Raw genomic sequence first — 12,524 nt, 5'->3', positions numbered from 1 at the left:
AAGCAGATGCTGCTGAATCTTTGTTGGTTAGTCAGTTTCTGAAAGTTAGCCAGTACTGTGTAGCTTTGTATTTGTTTGTTGCTTACTGCAAATAGGCCTGGGGATTTGGTATTACACTCTGCCAATCCAGACCTAGCAGTAAGACTGGAGTCAGTCGTTTAGCTTGCTGGGGTTCTGTTACTACTCTGTGAACTTAGCAAGTTTGCGGCTGTATTCTAAGACTTGCCTGTCTAATCCTGTCTCACTGTGCTAGGTGTCAGGGGTCAGTTTAGTGGCAGTAAACCGAACCTGTGCACTGCAAGTGAGAATTAGGATTGTGGAGAATCTCCTTGTGTCTATCATTCCATCTCTGACCAAGGAGTTTACTGCCACACCCGTTGGTAACCCTTTAGGGTTTTGCTGTTGCCCTTAGCAACAGCATTTCGGGTTTTCTATGTATTAAAACACAACATCTTGCTTTTCACATCTGAGCAGTTCTAATACAAGAGAGATACCCAGTTCCTTAGCCTCTGGGCTTCTCTGTTCACGTTGTGTGTATTTTGTTACCCTACCACCTTCTGTGTACGTTATGTCATATTCCCTAGTCTGTCTGTGAGTCCATTTGTTTTGCATAACAGTTCAAACACCAGTACATTCCTGCAGGCACTGGAGTGCATAACAGTCCTGACACCAGTACTTTCCTGCAGGCACTGGTGTGCATAACAAATTGTTTACCATGCCTTTATTTTATATTGTACTAGATGAATACCCATGCTTTGCTACGGAATTTAAAGAATAATGCCAATCTTAGGGGTCTATTTATTAACATTATTTTTACAAAAATAATGTGAAAAAGGGTGTTTTCACACCCTTTTCACATTAATTTAGTATCACCTAAATGTATTAAAGGGCATTTGGAGCAGTTTTCATGAAAAACTGCTCCAAACCCTTTAATTCACTTTTTTTGTTTTAATAACCCACATCGCATTCCCTATACTTACAATGGGAAATGTGATGTGGCCAGATTTACAAAAAAAAAATGTTTTTGAAAAAATAACGCAGTGTGCCCTGTGGTAATCTCGTCAGCTAAGGCTGGCGAGATCACAGGGCAGCACTGCGATAGGCAGGCATTTGCCCAACTTTCTCTGCCCCTGGCAGAGAAATCTGAGTGGGGACCCGACAGAGTGATCAGCTATGTGTGTCCAATGGACACACAAGCTGATCACAGTGTAAAAAACAACAACACATACTCACCTGTCCAGGGAGTCGGTGCTGGCTCCCCCATATGCTGCAATGTGACCTCGGTGCAGTAAAATGATGCTGCAAAACGGCAGCACACTTTACAGCACCGGGGGTCACAGTACAGGAGAAGGACCCGGCACCCAGCTGCCTCCCGAAGCAGTGCGGACTGGCTCCCTGGACAGGTGAGTATACTATCCTGCTTGGGGGGGTCTGCAGCGCGTGTGGGTATTCGCGACAGGGGAGTCGACCGGGCGGCGGCGGTAGTGGTTATGTCGGTGGGGGCGGTGCATGCGCAGCAAGACATCGGGGTAATTTTTACGAAGAGGCATCGCAGGGACAGAGCTTGACCGCAAGCTCTGTTCCTGCATGCGATAATTGATACATTCCTGCGATGTAATCAATTATTGCAGTGCGAGTTTGGGCGATTTTATCACCTGTCATCTGCATCCTGGATGTGGTTGGTGATAAATAGGCCCCTTAGTCAGGTCATATCTCTGGGCTTCCCCGGATTGATGCTGTCAAAATGCTGGTGCTGAGGAGAATAATCCGCCTCCTTCTCTGACCTGTCCCGCCTCTGATATTGCCATGCTCATTGCTGTAAATGCTGGGACGACAGGCCAAGCTCCATCCACTGTACAGTATGTTAAATATGTAAGGTTTGCAGGCTATTTCAAAGGGCACTAGGTCTCCTTGCTTAGCTTCCCACTCTCCTTCAGGCTCCTCCTTTCAGGTAAAAAGATAAAGATTTTTGCACAACACTTAAGGTCACTGTGAGAGCTGTTGGTACCCTTTACACAGCAGATAAGCAGTTACTGACTATCAAGCTTTCCAGGAACAGAGCATTGTGTCCTCCCCACTCCGTGACTTGGTATCGCTGGCACCATGACTCTCCTCTGTAAGGGGGGAATTTCCAATAATTATCTCACCCCTTTTAACCCCTATGTGGGTGGAAGTTTGAAAAATCCCTTCTTAGTGGGTGCCTGTGTCACAAAGGGAAGCTACTGTCCAAATGTCCTTTATGGTTCAGGAGATTTTGTGATGAGTCAGTGGTATTTGCTATGCCCGTGTGGAAATCTTACTGCAATAAAACTATTTTCATTGCGCCCATTTTCAAGTTTAAGTACACTACCCTTTTTCACCCCCCATGCTGATGGGGGCTAAACTTGGACTGAAATGGCATCAGGAGTGTGTATTTTACATGTCACCCTCTTCCCACCCCCACCCTTAGGGGTGTCTTACCCCCACAGTATTTTTCTTTCTCAGCCACCATGCAGACTGGTACTGAACTTGGACTTAAACGCATTGGGAGTTTCACTATTCATCTCCACGACCCCGAACACTATGTATTTTTACATGTCACCCCCTTCCCACCCCCACCCCTAGGGGTGCTAGAGGTGTCTTACTCCACAGTATTTTTTCCAGATTGTAAGTGATATGTGTACCAAGTTTGGTGTAAATTGCTCCAGGCATTCCAGAGTTATGCTGGAACATATATACATACACACATACATCATTCTTATAAATAGATTTATAGGAGATACAGTATATGCCTTGAATTACTTTGCTCATTTACACTATATCTTGAAATAAATGACAACATCTATCTTTTGAAAGAAGGCTTCATTCACCAAATAATGAGTGAGTTTCTTTTTCTCTCCCATAATTACGTGTTTACAGTTTCTCTCATCACCATATAGGCTTCTTACAGGTGTGACCCTGCTGTCTCAGTGAGCCTTATTTACTGTACTGTCGGAGAGTAATAAAGATTGGCTTTGCTGGGTAAGCCTCTTTCATATGAACCAACATTTTAAAATGATCATGGGTGGCTCCTTCTCAAATAGCTAAGAAAATACCATACATAGACATGGTTAGTGGCAGTGGAAGTACAAATAGAATGGGTTACGCAAGCACCCTCACTACAGTATATCACCCACAGAGCTAGCTTCTATGGCCTCCATAGCCTAATGCCAGACTATTCCTGCAGACAAATCTAAATTCAGTGTATTCAAAATACTTTCAAATAAGTTTGTATGAAAACTGGAAGCATAGACTAGCTGTAACTTGTAGGAGGTCACAGAATGGTCACAAACATAACACAGCTGTGTATTGTGTTCTGCTTATATTATTGAATCAGTTGTGTCACAGAGAAAATGGGATTACAAATCACCACAAAATACTTGCCATTATTTCTTTCTATTTTTGGGGAAATATTCAGATCCAAAGATGGCAGCAAAACCATAAGCCCTAATGACTATACTTGGCACAGAAATTGGGGTTCCTTAGAGAAATGTGTATTTGGTAAATCTCTGCATCATAACCAAGCTACAGTATGGACTGGCTTCAACAAAGTTATATAACTACGTTTTATACAAGGCACATTTTTTCAGCAAATGCTCAGTTTTAGCTACTAGAAATCTATGAATGTTTATGATTAGACTATTAATAAGTACTAGTTGTAAGCATTGATCCATCATAAGTAATATGATAAGGAGGGAAAGAACATGGGGTACAAAATATTAAAACCTTCCCTGCGGGCCAGGTGGTGTCAAGTAGTGTGAAGGTTGTTACAACTACCCATCTGCAGTCCATTCTGAGCTGTGTTTTGTGTGGGGGAAAAGCTTCCTATCATCCTAGCAGACATACCCTTCCTAGGCTGTGCAACCAACAGAATTGCAGATATCCTTGAATGAGTTGGTCTTTGCTAAAGGTGAACGCAGTCTGGATGGGCAAGAAACATTTGCCAGAGCATCCTTTAAATGGTCCTGACTATGATTAGTGGGAAAATAAACAGTTTTAAAGCCCAAAAGGAAGCAAGTGGAGCCTTTGTCGTACAGTATGTACATTATATTTAACTTATAGCAGGTAAATTAAATTCTAAATAATTACATTTGTAACTGTGTATTTAGTTTTCCAGAACTGGTAAATATTTGTTAAAAAGAACCCAACTATCCTATAGTAATTCTGCATTTGGGACCTCTGTTGGGTTATTGCTTAATTGTTTACACTATATATTTAGTCAAGTGATTAGGTATAGTGCAGGAGTTGTACAAAGGGCACATTCGGTGGGCACTGTAGTCATGGTCAGTTGTCAAAGGTATTCAGGGAAGTTCATGGCTGAATATATTTAAACTTGTTTGGGCATTTAAATGCTCATATACACCTAGATTGTGTAATACTGTATATGCCATGTGGACTGAACTTTGTGTTTTTGTTACTAAACAATAATAACATACCTGAAGAAAGAGTCCACCAGACGCTTAGAGGGGAGTCTCCACATAATTCGCGGCCATGGATCACCAGCTGCACTACAGTCTAATCGTAGAGTTCCACCATATGATACATCTGTTTTCTGTGGAGAGCTTGAAGTGATCTTAGCATTTAATGGGTATTTCTTTACATCCAGATGTATTAATCTCCTGGCTGCACCTACAACATTTGCTGCTATGCACTCATACTTCCCAATGTCTTTTGGCGAGGTGTTACGGATGTAAAGTGTTCCATTAGGGAATACAAATAAGTTTCCATTTGCAAACTGGGATGGACGGACCTGAGTACCGTCTGAGAGCACCCATCGGATAGTAGGTGGAGGAGCACCTTTTGCTGAACAGTGAATAAAAATGCTATGACTCTGAGGCAGAGAAATATTTTCCACTTTTTCTTGTTGAATTATAGGAGGTAAAGGTGATACTTGAAGCTTCACCGTTAAGCTGTCAGCTCCTGCCACATTACTAGCAATACACTTGTAGATTCCCCGGTCAGGAAATGTCACTTCTTTAGTGGATAAACTTCCATTAGCAAAAAGTGTTATGCGTGACTCTGTTGTAGAAATAGTCTGTATTATTTTTCTATCAGGCAGAATCCAAGAAATATGGGGAGGGGGTATGCCACTAGCATTACAGTCCATTGTAATTGTATCTCCAAGATATATCAAAGTATCCTTGAAACGAGGTAATAGCATTTTTGGTTGCTGGGCAACAACTGCCAAAGTAACAGTCATCTTGTCAACGCCATGTGTATTCTGTGCAGTACACATATATTGCCCATGGTCCTGAAGTTGAAGTTTCTGTATATGTAATGTACCATTATCAAAGACTTTAAATCGCTGTATTTTGGTATTTGATGACATCATGGCCCCTGTTGGAATTGTAAGAAGAACAACATTAATACACATATAAAGTCTGCATAAATATGCTACATACTATGAAAATATCTTATTTTAACTACAATTGCACACATGTTGTGTTCACAAAATGTGGTAGTGACAGCAAACTGTTTATTAAAAGAATCAAGTGGAAATTAAACAATCCAACTATCCTAAAAATGGATTGGTATACATAATAAACAGTGGATAATTAAAAAGCAAGATAGGCTGCCTGTTTGTTCGTACTCTAAGGGACTGTATAGAAGTGTACATGGATATAATTATAATCAGAATTTTGCCATACTAAAGTGTATGTGCTTGATAGATGGATATTACTGTGCTACAGTATGAACCTGAACTACTATCAAATTATTTTAATTATTTACAAAGTTTATTACTTGAAAATCTTTGACAACATTAATGACATAAAATATTGGTAAAATTCTAGAAAAATACATAAGGCAGTATCCAATTAGCCGCGGTAATTTATCATATTGGCCCCGATGCCGGCATTTACAGATTCTGGGATTTTGTTTCACCTGACCCAGGCAGGCTAAACCAAATAATTTTTTCCGCGATTGCTGCCGCAGAATCACGTAAGTCGGTAACTTTTTCGTGGATCCTATGTTTCCATGCGAAAACGGGTAATTTTTCACAAGGAAACAAACAGGCTATAACTGGATAACCCGATAATGACCATCAGGCAAAAACTGCAATGAAAGCCCATTTTTTTCTGTGCAAAAAATTTCTGCAGCTAATAGGATACCCCCCATAATGTGATTCAAGAAAGAGATGGGACAAATGGCAGAGTGGAAGATTGTAAAAAACAACAACAATTTTTAAGTAGATGATAAATGGTAGGCAACAATTTAAAGCGCTAATATTTGCTTACAGTATGTGCTTAAATGTTCTTTAACCAAACTCACTTATAGATTTGGAAATGGCCAAAAGGTGTTATAAAGTTGTCTGTTGTTATTTTGCTAAATAATATTGAAACTGCATAATAGCATAATATTACCTGTAGCAAGTTTTGTCCAAGTAATCAAAGGCTTTGGTTCGCCAATAGTTTCACACGGGAAAACTGCATCCATTTCATATGGCACAGATACAAAGTGGATGCCAGTGGTCATAATCCTGGGCTTGTTTTCTAGCAATTTGGTCCGTATGGAAGGTGGCAGTGTTGAATCCTCTTTACTTGTTGGAGGTCGAAGTCTTGGATTAACATTTAAATAATACCAATATGGCTGAGCTGTAGAGCCTTGCAGAGTCATACGAGTTTGTGCATTGTAAGTAGGCGTTGTAGTAGCTAAACTTGTTGATGTAGAAGTGGTTGTTCTTATATTAGTATTGATTGGTGTTGTCCACACTTTATTATTTTCCTTAACCAGTGAAATAGTCAGAGGACTAGTCTTTGGAGTCCCAGGAAATTGAAAAGGCCTAGTTCTATTTAAATGATATAGCACTCTTTGGTTTACGTAATATGGATTTCCTTGGTAAGGTATTCTGAATGAAGTACCTTTGCCATCAGTTATAAAATTATTTCCAAATTGTCTGTAATTGGGTGAAATTCTTTGCCCGTGAATAAATTTATTTGGTGTCACCGGTCTTGGTCTGAACAATGGAATAACTGTCGTTGTGGTTGTTGCAGGGGTGGTCGTCGGCACGTTTGGTATAGATGTTTTTCTTTCTTGAAAATTTTGTGCTGTATATGCTGTTATTTCTGGTTTATTAGTTATTGAAAAAGGCTGATTAGTAGTATAGTAACGCAGAGGTCCATGGGTGCCAATGTAAGGTGATCTTATGGTCCCTCTTACGGGGTTATAATATGGGGGAGCTATTGCATGATGGTAGTTATTCACTACTCGAGGTTGTTGTGGATGTTTTGCGTTATAAAAGAGGCTGTTATTTAACTTTGAACCATAGTTATTCTTAAAGTGATCTTGTTTAGACTGTGAAAACATTTTGTTCTGGTTGGAAGAATATGTATCCAGTTCATTAAGTCTTGAGGAAAGCGTATTTGCTTGCAGTATTTTTGTAGCTCTAGTTGGTACAACTTGATTTATAGCGTCTTGATCTTTTATTCTCTTAAGTATTGAATGCTGAATAGGCATGTTGAGTCGTGTGCTTGGAGAAGTTGAATGGAAATGCGTGGTAGGAGCAAAAGTATTCATTGTAATTGGAGACATAGTCATATATTTACCAGGGTTAGGCGTTATTTTCTCATCAAGTGGCCTCCAAAGGCTTCCTTTGTTTCCAGAATAAACATGAATTATTCTGTGTTTAGTCTCATCCCTATAAACAGGGGTTGTAGGTTTTTGTGTTGTGTGTTCTGTGGATGTAGACATAGTTTGCTTAGCTATATTCTTTTGTACATAATTTATATATTTCATGAAATTGCTAGTTGTAGTTGTTTGAGTGGTTAGCATTGGTTCCTCTGTAAGAAGTACAGGAGAAGGTTCTGTTTCAACAGAAAGATGTACTTCTGTGTCTACTTTATTTTCAGATTCTGGTAATTTATATGTTTCAGGCCATGATGGAGGTGTACTTGCAATGTATTTCATGGTGGTGTCTTGAGCATTAAAGTCTTTAGTATAATTCGTTGTACCATCGCGATCTCTTGTAGTCTGTATGTGATGTGTAGTTATTGCATCTTTAGTAGGTTTTAATGTATACAATTCTTTTGTGCTGTCTATATCAGCATAAATATATGCTATGTCTGTTGTTGTGACAGGGGGAGCAAGTGGTAATTCCAAGATCTTGGTAGCTGTGGGGGTAGTAGCTGGAATATCTATCAATGTATCATTTTCTACAGTTAGGAGCGGTACAGATTCAGTTGGTTCTAGTATAGTGCTTGGGTGTGTCATTTTGCTAGTCTGATAAAGAGTATTTTCTTGGTTTGCTAAAGCTTTAGTGGTCTTGTCTTCATCAGTTGTTGAATGAACTGGATTCTGAGTAATAATGTTATATGCGTTTTGCCTAGAGGACACTGTAGGAAAAATTTGGTTCTGCCGATGTCTGGGTCGATTTGGTCGAAACTTTCGTCTCCCTTGGTTTCTTCGTCTAGGATATTGAATGTAGCCATGTGTTAGAAGTGGAGTGGTTGAGCTCAGTGTTTGAGAAATAATGGGTGTTGTTTTAATTGTTCCTGGGGGAGTAGAGGTAACAGTTCTTAATTTATCAATGGGACTTTTAATAGTATGAGAACTTCTTATTGTTGTCAGTAAAAGTTGTTTTATATCTACACTGAATGTTTTAGTATCATGATTTTTGTCAGTATTAGTGTTTAATACATTTTCTGTTGGATAAATATAATCCTTAGAAGTATCAGCAGGTTCTTCCTCCATTGGACTAGATAATATAGGATCCACATAAGTGGTAGCGGCAATTGTTGGTAATGGTGTAACAGTAGAACTAGAAGGTTTAGGTATAATTCTCTCAATAGCTTTAGAGACCATTTGGTCATGTCCTGTAATACTAATTTTTGTAGGATATGAAGGATATGTATTAGTATTCAATTTCTCTGTCACATATATTAAGTTATCATTGTACAAATTCATGGAATTTAGCTGGTCATTGTAGTCTGATGTTGGATATTCAGAAGCAAACTGTGTCGAAATAATCACTGTAGACTCTTCATCTGTAGCATGATGTATAATGTCATAGTTAGGTGTTGGAACCTTTGCTTCATTTTCATCTGTTTCCACATCATACTCGCTAGGAATGGTTTGAACTTCAACAGAAGAAAAATGTTTATCTGAAAAGTGTTCTTGTTGAGGTTTTATAGTTACTTGACCAGGAATGTGATCTGATTCATATGTTTGAATGTTTTTTGTTGGATCAGTAATCTCAGTCTCTGCATTATATATTTCTGTAAAAGGATATACCTCTTCCTCATCTGTTGAATAAATGGAGTGCTCTTCATCAAAATTCTCAAGAGTTGATATTAAAGGATTCACAGTAGTTAACTTAGTCAATGAAACTGGTGGTTCAGTTGTCACTTGCTCTTGAATCTCCTCTGCAAATGAAACTTCACTGTAATCATCTGACTCTTCATTAGTTGTTGAGGAAACTCTGTGATCTGCCAGTGTAGTTATATCCTGATATTGTCTTATAGTTATTTTTGGTGAAGAAGTTATAAATAGTAAATCATCTTCATCTGCTGATGCCTCTTCCATATTATTTGATGATTCTGTTATGATATTCAATGGTGGTTCAGTTATGGAAGGTGAAGTTGTAGCTTTATGACTGAATGTTGGTGCAGTAGTTGCTCTTGGAATGGTTAGATGAGGAATTTCAGTTGTTTTCTGAACATTTCTTCCTCTAACCTTTGCCAAAATACTGGCCCATTGCTTTGGATCAATCTGTTTATTGCCCACATTTATTCTCCTCCTAGAATCAAATTTCCTTCTGCCTTCTGCTATGTTACTGTCTTTATCTTTTTCTGTATTTTTCCATGAATTCGTTTTTACTCTATCTTTTCTGTTGCCTTGGTTTCTAGTTACAGAAGAACCTTTATTTTTTCCAGACTCTCTTCTATTCTCAACATCATAGTATTTATCTGTCTCCTCGTGTATGTCTCTCTCACCTGATCCTCTGTCATCATCTATCACATCATACTTGGGCTTTTTAGAAAGTTTTACCACAGGATATTTTTTAATTATTGTTACTTTATTTAAATGCTCAGAGAACTTTTTTAGTATTGTCACCTGCACGCTATGCAGGTCTGTTCCATATTGATTTATAGCTATGCACCTGTACAGGCCAGTATTAGTAAGCTTGGTATTTGGAATCAGCAATGACCCATCAGTTAAGAAATATACACCACTTTTATTTGTCCCTGAATTAATAATATTATTGTTTGGTAAAATCCAGTTGACATCAGCATCAGGGTTTGCAAATGCATTACAAGCTAAACTTATAGGTTCTCCAATTGTTTTGGTGACCACTTTAATGTTAGTTTCAGATATGTCATTTGCTGAAGGTTGTACCATCACTCTAATAGGCAAGGTATCCGTCTCATGTTTTACTTGTGCTATGCAATGATACACACCAGAATCAGCAAAATCTGCAGCTTTGATTATCAGCTGGCCATTAGCAGATATGGAATATTTGCTATCTTGGTCACTATGTGGGGCTTTAAGTATTGTCCCATCTGGAAGACTCCATTCAATAGTAGGAGTTTCCGATGACTTCACATTGCAGTTCAGTTGACAAACACTGCCTTTAACAACACTATATGATGTTTTGGTGTATTCATTTCTATTTATCATGACCCAGCTGCTCTTTGGATATTGTATATGTTTTGTGTGAAGAGATTGGGAGAGCTGTGTGGAGAAAGACAGTGTAACCTTCTTAGCTGTGCTCATCCTTCTGTTCAGCTGAACCTTGATAATGTTTTGCATCACCCATTCAGGCTCTGCTGTTATAACAGCCCTAACTCCTGTGTAATAATATGAATCATGGTCCAGATTTTGTTTATATCTGTAAGTCAGTTTTGCGCTATCAGTAAACAGCAACTCTCTTTCCAACTTAACAGGAACCTCACTATAGTAAGCTATTAGTTTCCAAAGTCTTTCATAGTTATCCCGTGTCATGGGGCACTCAAAATCAAGAACAAATGTCATATTGATATCAATCTCTTCTGCATGAAGTTGGTTCCAATTCATTTTGCTGAAATCTTCTGTTTTCTTTATCTGACAATCTAGATTAACCTTATTCCCATGCTCATCACTCATATTTAAAACAATTTGCCCGAGAAAATCGTTATTTAACTCTAACAATTGAAGATCATTAACATCATCATCATCATCATCATCATCAGAGTAAGAGTCACTGCTGTTTATCCTCATTGGTGAGGAGATTGTAGGACGTACACAGGACATATCTTTCAGACTCTGAATTTCTTGGTTTTGCAGATGTCTTGGAGTGGAGCACATTGGGCACAGCTGTCCATTTTCGTATGATCTGTCTTTCTTACATTTTAATACACCTACAGAAATATGAAACACCATGAATTTTAATATAAAAACTGTATGAGACAATTGTTAAAAGATGTCTTATATTGAGATAATAAAAAGAATACACACATAAATACATACATCAAAGTAAGTAAGCCCACAGCTATTTTTAAGTTAGAATGTACAATTACAAAACACTTAGAGCTTGCTACAGAACGTGGAAAAAAGGCATAAAAGTTTTCTTACTTCACTCTAGATCAAAAAATGATCAAACACAATATGACACTACTGTAATTCAAAGTTTATCATCAGCAGAAATGTATTATTTATTAGCAGTTTCTTATATAGCGCAGCATATTCCATTGCGCTTTACAATTAGAAATGAACTTATATAGGAAAATACTAAGTTTCATGTAACAGATGAGCTCACATAATCAGATGCACTTATATTTTGGGCCTGATTTTGTGTTGCAAGCAATGCGGATGTTAATTGAGTTGAGCGACTTATTGTTACTGCACGTGTGCAAAAATTGCTAAAAACTCATATGGTGCATGCATTATAGCGTGTGTATGCACGGAGTTGCAGTTACGATTGAGACACATGGTATTAGAAATATACTGGGTATGGACTTGGCATTCCTGGGCGGTGACTGGGAGGTGGCTATTCAGGTGCAAGAAAATGATCCGTCTTATAGGCATCTTATGGATGTGTCACAGGTGTGTAGCTAAACTGGTTGCAAACTCAGATGCTTAAACCAATCACACTAGAGGCTAACTCTGGCAGAGATTCTGCATCTAGTATGGGGCTGGTGCAAGTTTCGATGGCGCAACTGATTGTTTCGTCTAAAGATGCTCAAAGTGGGTATCTCAGTCCTTGCACATTCGGATGCATGCTTGTACACCAGGGGAAGGGCTGATACTAGCATTTATTTTATTGTTACGCATTTGTTTATGCTTTTAGTTTTCTTTGATGTGATTATATGTCATAAATCAGAAACAGCTTACTTAACTGTCCCATAAAACCTATTCCATATATTGCTGAGTTTCCACCAGTATGACAATATCAATCCTATGCAGGGGTTAAACACATCTTCCTGGCAACAATCTACTAAACTGTCAAGCTCCATTAGTAAGCATATCTGTCTCCACTGCCCCAGCAGTCCTAGTCATACTGGCATCTGCCCAGCAGCCAGCCATGGAGGGAC

At 38.7% G+C, this 12,524-nt stretch overlaps 1 protein-coding gene across 1 annotated transcript in view; it reads right to left on the bottom strand.

Moving 5' to 3' along the window:
- MXRA5 (matrix remodeling associated 5) overlaps positions 1-12,524 on the bottom strand; it is a 97,901-nt gene that overhangs the window by 16,922 nt on the left and 68,455 nt on the right. The window contains exons 5-6 of the mRNA XM_063955512.1: positions 6,381-11,351; positions 4,455-5,355 (exon numbers count right to left, since the gene is read on the bottom strand). Coding sequence (XP_063811582.1) covers positions 4,455-5,355; positions 6,381-11,351 — 5,872 coding nt within the window. The remainder of the gene's footprint in view (positions 1-4,454; positions 5,356-6,380; positions 11,352-12,524) is intronic.

This window comes from Pseudophryne corroboree, chromosome 2 (assembly GCF_028390025.1).
Source record: "Pseudophryne corroboree isolate aPseCor3 chromosome 2, aPseCor3.hap2, whole genome shotgun sequence".
In the NCBI taxonomy this organism is placed as follows: Eukaryota; Metazoa; Chordata; class Amphibia; order Anura; family Myobatrachidae; genus Pseudophryne; species Pseudophryne corroboree.
This window is presented reverse-complemented; position numbering and strand designations above follow the sequence as displayed.